The sequence below is a fragment of the Mobula birostris genome, chromosome 1, assembly GCF_030028105.1.
Source record: "Mobula birostris isolate sMobBir1 chromosome 1, sMobBir1.hap1, whole genome shotgun sequence".
Classification (NCBI taxonomy): Eukaryota; Metazoa; Chordata; class Chondrichthyes; order Myliobatiformes; family Myliobatidae; genus Mobula; species Mobula birostris.
The window spans coordinates 74,071,601-74,084,629 of NC_092370.1; the positions used below are offsets into that span (position 1 = coordinate 74,071,601).

Below are 13,029 nucleotides of genomic sequence, written 5' to 3' on the forward strand. Positions count from 1 at the left end.
GGCGCCAGAAGCACGGCAATACTTGCACGCTGTCCCCAACAGATGACATAAATGACACATTTCACTGCATGTTTTGATATTTCGATGTAATGAGACAAATAAAACTAATCTTTAATACTCTCCTAACCCACTTTTTGCACACTCCCATCAGCTCCTCCCAGATTCAATTCACCTACACACCAGGCCTATTAACCCACCAAACCTGCACAGATAAGGGATGCTGGTGGAAACCAAATCTCCTGGGGCATGACCACAAGATCATAAGGTGCACTCCACAAAGACAGTGCAGAGGTCGATCCCGCCTGTAGCTGTGATGCAGTAGCTCCACTGGCTGTGCCAATGGATGCCTCGCCTTGGCATCTGACCATGCAGTGCCAGACTGGGGAAACTTTGTCTACACCAGCTTCCACAGAGAACAAAGAGCACAAGTACACAATGATGTTCAGTGACTACACAGGGCTGTAGTGTCTACAAAGGGTGCAGCAGGGGCAGTTATAGATCAGATTCAATGCACGGAGTGGCATCTCGCTCTGCAGATTCTGGAAATCTTGAACAACACACACAAAATGCAGGAGGAACTCAGTAAGTCAGGCAGCATCTTTGGAAGGAAATAAACAGTTCACTTTCAGGCTGAACCCCTTCATCAGGATCCTGCATTCTCTTGCAATTTGTGTGTAGCACTATCGTCTACCTGTATTTGAGCTATGCCTTGCTCTACCCGTGATAGAGGAGCAGTGCCTCGCTTTACCCGTATTTGAGGAGCTACACCTCGCTTTACCTGTGTTTGAGCAGCAGTGCCCGCAGAACATTGGCTCTATCCTCAGCTTTGATCTGGTCAGAGATGATCATCTGTTCTACCACCTGATGTGCAATTCCTGGCAAGCTTTTCTGGTCCAAGTCCAAGAGAACTGTACCTGCATGAGGACAAGGGAGACTGAAATCAAGAACTCGTGCACCTGATCGCCTCCAGTTGGGAGAGCACATTGTGGGATATGGAGCATTAAGAGGTCTACACCCACTGCAAGTTCCCTGCCTTGGATGGGTTGGCACTGTGGCTATCAGAGGAATTGTGCATATGGCTGGCAGCCTCAATCATGGGCAATGTTGGGCAATAATGAACAAACTCGTCTGTTATGAAGAGTAAGTAACACTTGTGGTTAAGACTTATGCAGCACACACAGTGCTAAACACATCAATTACGTCCCGAGCTTAAATCCATGACAATTACACCTTGTGTTTCCCTTACAGTTTTGATGTGACTGAAAAGCCATGCAGAGCTATACGGGTCAATTGGCAAACCAGGCAACTGATGGAATTAAATAGGAATGGCCGAGGAGCTACAGGGCAGACTCTGTAATCTGGGTCGCCCTCATACCTCTCCGAGAAACTTTACTCTAAATTATAACACAACTAAAAGTGAAATATTCTCTCCTCAGATGTTGCCTGACTTGTTCAGGGCAGAAGTTTAAAGGGGATCTGAAATGTAAGTATCTGGAATGAGCTACCAGAGGTGGTAGAGGAAAAGAGGGGGCCGGGTTTCAGATTTCTGGATAATTGGGACCTCTTCTGGAACAGGTGGGACCTGTACAAAAGGGACTGGTTGCTCTTGAATCCGAGGGGACCAATATTCTTGTGGGTAGATTTACTAAAGCTATTGGGAGTGGTTTAAGCTAATATGGCAGGGGGATGGGAACCAATGGTGAGTGTGGATGCGATAGGGTCTTTCTTAAGAGACTCCTGGATAGGTACATGGAGCTTAGAAAAATAGAGGGTAATGGGTAACCCTAGGTAATTTTTACGGTAAGGACATGTTTGGCACAGCTTTGTGGGCTGAAGGGCCTGTATTGTGCCGTAGGTTTTCTATGTTTCAATATGATAGAGCTGAAGATGCGCCAGCAGATTAATAGTAGATGATGGATGTAACATGAATGTAAGGAAGGACAAGCCACTGATTAGGTACAAATGCAGACAGAGCAAAGAGATAAATTGTACCACGGAGGCAAAATTCAAATGGGGAAAGATTGCAGGATTGAAGGTGCTGTATTTAAATGCACGTAGCATTCACAGTAAAGCAGATGAACTCGTAGTGCAAATAGAGGAGTTCAGTAAGACACTATGGGCATCACTGAGTCGTGGCTGAAAGGCAGCCATAGTTGGGAGCTTAACATCAAAGGACATACTTTGTATCGAAAGGACAGGCAGCAAGGCATAGGCAGTGGTGTGGCTCTGGTGGTAAGAGATGGAATTACATCTTTAGAAAGAAGTGACATAGGGTTATGAATGTTGAATATTTGTGGGTGGAGTTAAGAAATTGCAAAGTTAAAAAAACCATTAAGGGAATCATATATAGGGCTCCAAATAGTAGCTAAGATATGGGGTTAAGATTGCAAAGGGAGCTGGAAAAGGCATGTAATAAGGGTTTTTAATGGGGAATTATAATGGGGAACTTCAATATGCAAGGGGATTGGGAAAAATCAGGTTGGTGTCATTGCAAGAGAGGGAGTTTCTTGAATGCCTACGAGATGGCTTTTTAGAGCAGCTTGTGATTGAGCCTACTCAGGGAAAGGCTATCTTAGATTGGGTGTTGTGTAATAACCCAGATCTTATTAGGGAGCTTAATGTAAAGGAACCTTCAGGAGGCAGTGATCATAATATGATTGAAGTCATATTACAATTTGAGAGGGAGAAACACAAGTCAGATGTATCAGTATCACAATGGATTAAAGGGAATTACAGAGGAATGAAAGAGGAGCTTGCCCAGGTGGATTGGAGGAGGATACTGGTGGGAATGACAGCAGAGCAGAGATGGCTGAAGTTTCACAAGGCACATGATAGATATGTCCCACAGAGGAAGAAGTTCTCAAATGGCAGGAGTAGGCAAAAGACAAAGAAAGTTAACGACTGAATAAAAGCCAAGGAAAGGGCATACAAGGTAGCAAAAACGAGTGGGAAGTTGGATGATTGGGAAATTTTTAAAATCCAAGAAAAGGCAACTAAACAAGCTATAAAAAAAGGAAAAGATGAAATATGAAGGCAGACTAATCAATAATATAAAACATGATACCAAAAGTCTTTTTTTTAGTTATAAAGAGCAAGAAGGAGATGAGACTTGATATTGGACCACTGGAAATGATGCTAGTGAGGTAGTAATGGGGGACAGACAAATGGCAGATGAACTTAATGGGTACTTTGCATCTGTCTTCACTATGGAAGACAGTAGCAGTGTGCAAAGCTCTGTGAGTGCCAGGGAGCAGGAGTGAGTGCCATTGCCATTACAAAGGAAAAAACAAATGCTAGGCAAGCTCCAATGTCTTAAGATGGAGAAGTCACCTGGGCCAGACAGACTACATCCCAGAGTCCTGAGAGAGGTTACTGAAGAGATAATGAATGCATTGGTCATGATCTTTCAAGAATCATTTATGTCTGGTATGGTTCTGGAGGACTGGAAGATTGCAAATGTCACTCCACTCTTTAAGAAGGGAGGAAGGGAAAAGAAAGGAAATTATAGGCCAGTTAGTCTAACCTCAGTGGTTGGGATCTATTATTAAGGATGAAGTTTCGAGGTACTTGGAGATTAATGATAACATAAGTCAAAGTCAGCGTGGCTTCTGTAAAGGAAAATCTTGCCTGACAATTCTGTTAGAGTTCTTTGAGGAAGTAACAAGCAGGGTGGACAAAGGAGAAACAGTGGATGTCATTTACTTGGATTTTCAGAAGACGTTTGATAAGGTGCCACACGAGGCTGCTTAACAAGATAAAATCCTATGCCATTACAGGAAAGATACTGCTATGAATAGCGGAATGGCTGACAGACAGGAGGCAGTGAGTGGGAATAAAAGGGGCCTTTTCTAGTTGGCTGCTGTTGACTAGTGGTGTTCTTCAGAGGCAAGTATTCGGACCACTGCTTTTCACATTGTTTGTCAATGATTTAGATAGTGGAATTGATGTCTTTGTGGCAAAGTTTGTGGATAATACAAAGATAGGTGGAGAGGTGGGTAGTGCTGAGGAAGCAATGTGATTGCAGCAGGACTTAAGACAAATTGGAAGAATGGGCAAAAAAAGTGGCAGATGGAATACAGTGTTGGGAAATGTATGATAATGCATTTTTGTAAAATGAACAATAGTTTGGACTATTACCTGAATGGGGAGAAGGTTCAAACATCAGAGGTACAGAGGGACTTAGGAGTCCTTGTGCAAGACTCCCAGAAGGTTAATTTACAAGTTGAGTCTGCGGTAAAGAAGGCAAATGCAATGTTGGCATCTATTTCACGGGGAATAGAATATAAAAGCAAGGAGATAATGCTGAGCCTTTATAAGACACTAGTCAGGCTGCACTTGGAGTACTGTTACAGTTCTGGGCCCCATATTTCAGAAAGGATGTGCTGTCATTGGACAGTGTCCAGAGGAGGTTCTTGCGGAGATTCTGGGAATGAAAGAGTTAACATATGAGAAGCATTTGGCAGCTTTGGGCCAGTACTCACTAGAATTCAGAAGTATGCACAGGGAACTCATTGAAGCCTACCGAATGTTGAAAGGACTCCATAGGGTGGACATGGAGAGGATGTTTCCTGTGGTGGGGATATCCAGAACTAGAGAGCACAACCTCAACATTGAAGTCCAACCTTTTAGAACAGAGGCAAGGAGGAATTATTTTTAGCCAGAGAGTAGCAAATCAGTGGAATACTCTGCAACAGACTACAGTGGAGGCCAAGTCCATGTGTATTAAGGTGGAAGCAGACCATTTCCTGATCCGCCAGGGCATTAAAGTATATGGCGAGGAGGCAGTGATGGGGTTGAGTGGGATCCAGGATCAGCCATGATGGAATGGTGGAGCAGACTCGATGGGCTGAATGGCCTAATTCTGTTCTTATGTCTTATGGTGTTGAGAATAACAACATTTAAGAGGCACCTGGACAGGTACCTGAATGAGCAAGGCATGGAAAGAAATGCAATTAATGCAGGTAGGTGGTATTAGTCTAGATAAGCATGATGGTTAGCATCGACATAGTGGGCCAAAGGGCCTGTGTCTGTTGTGCAGCTCTGTGACTGTAACTTAACCTGTCACCATATTCAATATTCTGAGCACAACTGATGCTCAAAATGCTGAGGATATTTCAGAGTTTGTGAATGTTTTGTAGTTACCAGATGTCTAACAGAGTAAATTATGATGGTTACCATGTGCCAGTGTCTTTCTGAGTTCCAGCAAGCTTCGAAAGCTGAGTGAAGCCACATGTGGCTTTCCCCAGCGATCTGTTTCCTCTTCCACATCTTCTTCAAACTTGATCCACCTGGCTGTCTCCTTCCACTGCATCTCGTGATTCTTATCCATTGTTAACTCATTCAGTTCAACAAACACCTGGAAAAATGAGAACGGGAATCTGTTACATCGTGATCACGCAAAGACCCTAATACACCCCCACCCACCAACCACAAGGTCATAATTCAATTATTTCTATTTTATATTAACATCACGTGTCCTGACTGGATACGTGAGCCAAGTATGTGAATTCCAACACACAGGAACACCAGAGCCTGAAGAGACTAGTGGACGCAGCCTGGTCCATCAAGGTGCATCCCTACCCGCCACTGACAGTATCTACAGGATCATCATGAATGCCAGGCCCTTTTCTCACTGCTATTATTGGTTCCACACCAGAGAACATAGAACGGTATAGCAAAGTACGGGTCCTTTGGTTCATGATGTTGTGCCGACCTTTTAACCCACTCCAATGTCAAGCTAATCCTGCCCTCCTACATTGTCCTCCATTTTTCTTTCATCCATGCGTCTTCCTGAGTTCCAGCAAGCTTCAAAAATCGAGTGAAGCCACATGCTTCTGAACCACTAGGTTTGGAAACACAAACAACAGGAATTCTGCAGATGCTGGAAATTCAAGCAACTTTGATGTGAGGTTTGGAAACAGCTACTTTCAGATAGCCAGCAGGTTCTTGAACTGACGTGCACAATCCTAACCCTACTTCAGTAAAGGACCACCTCCTGCTCTACCATAGACATGTCTCTGATTGTTGGTTTTTTTTCCCATTAATGTCTTGTTTTGCACATTTTTTTTCCTTCACTGTCTAGTATAGTTGATGTATAACTTATATTCTGTGTGTTGTCTGAATTTATGTAGCTGTGAAGCTGCTGCAAGTACGTTTGTATTTCATTGTACCTGTACCTAACCATATGTGTGAGCATGACAATTAACTTTTGGTGTGGTGGTGCTCTATGACTATACCAACTCCTGCATACTACAATCCAACACCAATCATCCATTCAATACCTAAACAGGCAACTCAGGTCAATGCCCATTACATACCCAGAGGTACCAACGGATGCTCCAGTCTATACTCAGAAGATACAAGCTGACGACCGCAGCAGATACTTCAAGTGCTTAATCAGATAACCACTGTGTGACTGCACTTTGAGTGAGTTACCAGGCCAGCTGGCAGTGTTCCGGAAAAGACACGAGTTTGAATCTCATTAAGACACCTGGGGCATCTAAATCTAAATAATTAAATAAACCCGTAATAAAAAGCTAGTTCATGTAAAAGTGACAAAAACTAATGGATTGTTGTATAAACAGTCAGGTTCACTTGTGTCCTTATGGGAACTTCCATCTGGTGACTCACAGACCCAGAGCAAAGTGTTTTATCCTGAATCACCTCCTTCAGGACAGTTAGGGGAGGACAATAATTGCCTGTGATGAACACAGCACACGAATGAAAACTTTGCACCTAAAGTTAGTACACAGTATCACACAGAAAGTGAATTAAACATAAAGTGTAAAATGCAGCCCACTCCCCACTTTCGGCTGTATTCAAGCCATATGCCTATAGTCCAACCACACAGCACAGACCGTACTTCTCACCAGGTTCGTCAGCCTCTCTGATAGCACTGTCACTATACACAGTAGCAGAGAGGCAAGTACTGAGGCTGTCTACAGCCCTCCTCATCCCTCACCAAGCACTAGGCTGATTAGTGACCCCACCGCTGCTGGTCTGTGCTACAGCACAATACAAGCCCTTTGGCCCACGAAGTTGTGCTGACCTTTTAAACTACTCTAGGATCAATCTACCTCTTCCCACAGCCCTCCATTTGCCTTTCATCCATGTGGCTAAGAATCTTAAGTGTCCCTAATGTAACTGTCCCTACACTAACCCTCGCAGCACATTCCACGCACACACCACCCTCTGTGTAAAACATCTACCTCTGACAACCCCCATACCTTTCTCCAATCACCTTAAAATTATGCCCCCTGATGTTAGCCATTTCTGCCCTGAGAAAAACCCTTGGGCTGTCCACTCTATCTATACCTCCTTATTTTGCCCAGAACGTAACCAGAGTGAATTCCAGTCAGTGTAAGCTCACTCGTCCACAATTTACTTACAAGATAATGTAACATCGTCACTTCCTCAGCTCCTGTCACTTTAAATGGAACTGTTTTGAGCTAGCGGATGGGCTGGGCACCAACAGGCAGCAGCGGAGCTCCAGGTTTGATGTGCTGTCTATTACAAGTTTGCCGAGTGTCCTGGTTAAGGGAGGGATGATCAGCTGGTGCTCCACCCTTCTCTGCTCCTGACCAATTGTGAACCAAAGGTGTTACTGGGGTGGAGTCTGTCAAAGTGGAGCAGGACTCACCTCACCCAGGACTGAAACCACTGCCCCTGACCATCACAGTCACACATGAACGCTGTCCATGGTGAGAGGAACCTGAAGTCTGCACTAGTGCCCTGAGTGACAGCTTTCAGGTGTGCAGGACAGCAACATAATGAAGCAAGATAATCAAGATGGGACTGCACCTCATGTGGCTGCCGATCGGGTTTCTTGGCCTTGGGGTAAAGCTCGGACTGGTCTTTCCCCACATGTACAATGGTCCCCTTTGTGCTCCTCCTGACCAAGTGCCGTCGCACTCCTGGAACATCCTCGAACCGGTGACCTGTGGAGAGAAGGCAAAGCCACACTCACAATTCCCAATGTCCTTCCAAGACCAGAATACGGTCAATAACAGATCTTTGGGAACATTTAGCAGTAACTCAGAACTAGTGACATATTAACTACGCAGCACACAGGCCATTCAGCCCAGCTGGTCCCTGCCAGATATCATACTGCAAAGAGATTTTCCCATCTCTGCACCTCACTCTCAGTGCATTCATCTAGTTTTTGCAGAAGACATTCCTCCTGAATTTCTGAATCATCATATTAATGCCATCTAGTTCTGGTTGGTACTAAATATTCTACCTCCATCCTATTTAATTCTTCCCTCCTTTTATAGAGCTCCATGAGCTTATCCCTCAGCCTTATGATAGATGCTCTCTGGGCTGTAACCTTCAATGCAGTACATGGCTGTGACTGACTGATCAATGTCACTAGATACAACAGTCTGTGCATTACTGGCTGAAACACACCTGTATACTATACAGTACTTCACTGAGTTTAACATATAATATCAGATGTTTAGGCTGCAGATGATATTAAAGTTGTGATGTGAAAAGCAAAGGTGATTGTCTAAGGCTACAGCAGAATGTAAGTAAGACGAAGAGTTGGGTAGAGCATTGTCTGATGGAATTTAATCCCATCAAATATGAGGGGATACAAAGTGGGAAGTCAGACAGGGATGGAACATATACAGTAAATGGCAAGACACCAAGGAACATTGATGAACAGAGGGACCTACAGTTTCAAGATCGTCGATCCCTGAAATTGGCAACGCAGATGTATAGGGTGGTGAAGAAAGCACATGGTATATTTGCTTTCATAGGTCAGAGAACAGAACATAAAAGTCCATCACAAATCATAAACTCTATCACTAGCACAACTCTCCCTACCGCTCAGCACATCTACTAGAGCTGGTGCCTCAAGATTATATCATCCATTATTAAGCACTCTCTCAATCTGGATCATACCCTTTTCTCATTACTACCATTGGGGAGGAGGTACAGGAGCCTGAATGAATGATTCAAAAACAACCTCCTCCCCTTCATCATTAGAATTCTGAATGGCACATGGGTCCATGCACAGTAATTTATTATTTTAGTAATTTTGTCTTTGCACTCTTCTGCTGCCACAGAACAACAAATTTCACATCATCTAAATCAGTGATAATAAATGTGATTCTAATAAAAGTTGTAATTCACTGTGATGAAACGTTACAAAATTTTGGTTAAACTGCTCAGAATATTATGTGCTGTTCTGGTCATCACAGTATATTAAGGATATGATTGTACTGAAGACGGTGCAGGTAAGATTTAGCAGCATGCTGCCCGTATTGAAGGACTTCAATTATGGTGAGAGACTGTTTGCCCTGGAGTGGATATAGTAGTCAGAATTTTTTCCCATGGTAGTGATTTCAAAAACAAGAGGGCATAGGTTTAAATCAAAATAACTGCAGATGCTGGAAATCTAAAATAAAAACAGAATATGCTGGAAATACTCAGCAGGTCAGCAGCATCTGTGGGAATGTTATGCATCACAGACCTTCATTCAAATGCAGGGGAGGGGTAGCTTTTGTCTGGTCATCACTGTCTGGTACGGCGGGGGGGGGGGGGGGGGGGTTACTCCAGGATTGAAAGAAGTTACAGGAAGTTGTAAAATTAGTCAGCTCCATCTTGGGTACTAGCCCCTGTAGTATCCAAGATACCTTCAAGGAGTGGTGGCCCAGAAAGGCAGCATCCATTATTAAGGACGCCCATAACAAAGGACATGCCCTCTTCTCATTGTTACTACCAGGAAGGAGGTACAGAAGCCTGAAGGCACACATGATTCAGCCACAGCTTCTTCCCCTCTGCCATCTGGCTCCTAAAAGGGCAGTGAACCCATAACCACTAACCTCACTTTTTTTATTACTTCTATTTTTGCACTATTTTAACCTAACTATTTAATATACGTGTATTTCTACTGTAATTAATTTGCTTATTTTTCTTTCCATATTATCATGTATTGCATTGTACCGCTGCTACTAAGTTAACAAATTTCATGACACATGCCAGTGATATTAAACCTGTTTCTGATTCTGATGCTATCTGAGTTGAGTATTTCCAGCATTTTCTATTTTTATTTTAGGGCTTAGGTTTAAGTTGAGAGCAAAGAGATTCAAAGGGGATTAGAGGAGAAAGTCCTCTTACAAACATAAGAGCACGTTCTCTTTATAAGGGAAATTTGCAAGTAAGGGATATTAAGCCAGGCATTTCATTTGAAAAGTCAAGTCATTGAAGGACATGTGTATGGGCAACAAGGTAATCTTTGATGCATTGACAGAGGCCAAATGGCTTGTTTTTGTACTGTACATCTCTCTACTTTGTTACTGGGTATATCCACTCCTATATATTGTACAATAATTTGCTACATTATGATGACACTCTGTAGACATTAAAGAGTCGTACAGCTCAAAAACAGGCTCTTCCATTTACCACATCATCTCACATATTCTATTCTCCACATTCTGAAACTCACCTGCACAGTAAACCTGCACAGTTTTATAGAGGTCACTTGACCTTGCAATTTGCATCTCTTCAGGACGTGGGAGGAAATCAAAGCATCCAGGAGAAACCCAGTCACAGGGAGAACATGCAAACTCCACACAGACAGCACTCGAAATCAGGATCAAATCTGGGACCCAGGTGTGCCAGTGAGCTCCCGTGAATTACAAGTAATACTCATATAGACATCATAACATGCTTACTTCATTGGGTGTAACACACTAGTATCTGCAGACCCAGCAGGTATAATTGGTATACCTCTCTAGTATTTATTATGTACTGGGTGCATAATCAAGTACATCTACGTTAAAGTAGCATGCTTTATTGGGTAAAAACCAGAATCTGTGACACACTGCATCACTATACATAATTGAACATCTGCTGTAAAATCCATTCAAACACAATCACTACTTGGACCTTTACTTGGAAGGTGCTGCAGATTTTAAGTCCCCAGAACATAATGGGTCCTGATCAGTCCCGAATGGTCTCTTTCTGTGCTGTACCTTGATGTGCGGCTGCCCACACTCTCTGTACAGCTGCTATTACCTAGTCCTTTCCAACAGGATTGTATTTGGGAAGGTGATTCAGCCTATCTGAAATTATCAGGCTACGTAAAAGTGGTGGAGACTGCAGATGCTGCAATCTGTAGAAAAGACAAACTGTTGGAAGAGTTAAGTGGACTGTAGACATTTCAGGTGGAGATCTGGCATTGGGTTTATATGTCCCTGCGAGGTCCCACTGAAGCAATATCCCGACACTCTAAACTCATGTACGTGGAGTGGTATATAATCCAAGGTGAGACTGTGTCACTAGTGCATCTGACCACACTGGATGTTGAGGGGGAGTGTCAGCTTCTGTCACAGGGCAGGTGAGGGTGAGGAAAGAACTACAGATGGTTGATCTCTACCATCTGGGACCACAGGACAAGGACTTGGTAGCAGCAGACAGACAAACCAATGAGGAACCATCAAAACGGACAAGATGATATCCAATAAATAGAACAGAAAGAGGCCACTCAAACTATCCAATACTTCCCTTCAGTTGCCTTAAACATTCATCACCTACACTCATCCCAGTCCACCAGAACTAATGCACAAGCACATAATCATGTGCGCAAGTAAACACACCTGTGCACACACAAACACGAGGGAGTGCGTGCGCATATATACACAAAACAAGTGCGTGCCCCCCCCCACACACACACACACTTTCCTAAGCTCTCTTAAATGCAACTCTCAATGAAAACTGCCACTAAGATACTGAGCTAAGAAGAGTACAGATGAGTATTCGCCCACCAGGGAGAAGGGTATGAGCCCTCGCTGCCTACTGACTGTGATGCTTAAAGCTGGCAGGATAACCCAACAAAACTAAACGACCAACACAGTGCGCAACGTGTCCCAAACCAAGGACGCGAAAGATGCTTGGCCTTCGAAAGCATAAAAATGCAGGCCATTCCAAGGCCGTCCAACAACGTGTGAGATGAAGTCAATGAAAGTCCGGATAAAGGGTCTCAACCTGATTGTCAATTTCTCTCCGTAGATGTTGCTTAAGCTCCTGAGTTCCTCTGGCGTTTTGTATGTTGAATAACATGACAGCTCTGGGTTCAATGAAAAACTCAAACACAGCTCAAAGACTTAACTCTTTCAGAAGATTCAAAGCCTTGTACGTATCCATTTCCTCTCTCCCTAGGCAGAGAACTGTTTGCCTGAGCTCCAGACTTCACCTCAACACCTCTAAACAAATGCAAAACAGCTCCAACAGTGATAACTTTCGGCAGGTATGAACTGCTAGCATTGAAGGGTTAATTGGGGCGGAGGGAAAGGAGGAGTCAAACAGGTTAGACTGGTTGGAAGAAGGAATGAAGATGCAGGGGAGGAATGGACAGTTCATCTGACACTGAGCTGGAACATGTAGGGACCTGGGCTGTAGGAGGACTGGGAACTGGTAATCTGATGGTTAGGCTTCTATTGAGAGGGCAGGAGAGTCTGTGGTTCAGTCAGTTAATGCTGAGGAAGCTCACCAGGTAGGGTGACTTGTGTGGAGTAAGTGATAGAGGTGTCATCTCAGGCTGATGGGCTTTCAGCAGAACTCCTAGGGACACTGGCAGCTAGGAGGGTGGGGGTGGTAGGGGAAAATGATCAGGAGGGGTGTGGTTCTAGGACAAGACAATGGTCAGGGGTGCAGGTGAACTGCCCTACAGGGTACGGGCCTGAGACAAGTCCTAGTGTGTCAATGTTGCTAGGTGAGAGAGGAGCAGGGAAGTGGGTGGGGGGGGGTGGAAGAAGGGGGGGAAAGGAGGATGAGGTGCAAAGGGGAGGATGGCAGGTGAGCAGGTGGAAGCAGGGGGAGGGAGAGTACTTTCAGATTTTGAGGCACTCAGAAACTCTGCTAAGTTTGTTAGGATGTCGTTTGTCGCAATCAATGTGTGCAGTACAACCAAACCAACAGATAGCGACCAAATATCCAGAATGTGTCCCTGCATCAGTCCCACTGAAAAACCCACCCATCAGAGCCCTTCACAGCATCAGGCTGCCAAACCAATCTCTCTGGATA

At 44.1% G+C, this 13,029-nt stretch overlaps 1 protein-coding gene across 3 annotated transcripts in view; it reads right to left on the minus strand.

Moving 5' to 3' along the window:
- LOC140197168 (anion exchange protein 2-like) overlaps window positions 1-13,029 on the minus strand; it is a 252,556-nt gene that overhangs the window by 37,984 nt on the left and 201,543 nt on the right. For all 3 annotated transcript variants that reach the window (XM_072257058.1, XM_072257069.1, XM_072257080.1), the window contains 3 exons: window positions 7,801-7,937; window positions 5,176-5,356; window positions 779-914 (listed from right to left, as the gene is read on the minus strand). In XM_072257058.1, coding sequence (XP_072113159.1) covers window positions 779-914; window positions 5,176-5,356; window positions 7,801-7,937 — 454 coding nt within the window. The remainder of the gene's footprint in view (window positions 1-778; window positions 915-5,175; window positions 5,357-7,800; window positions 7,938-13,029) is intronic.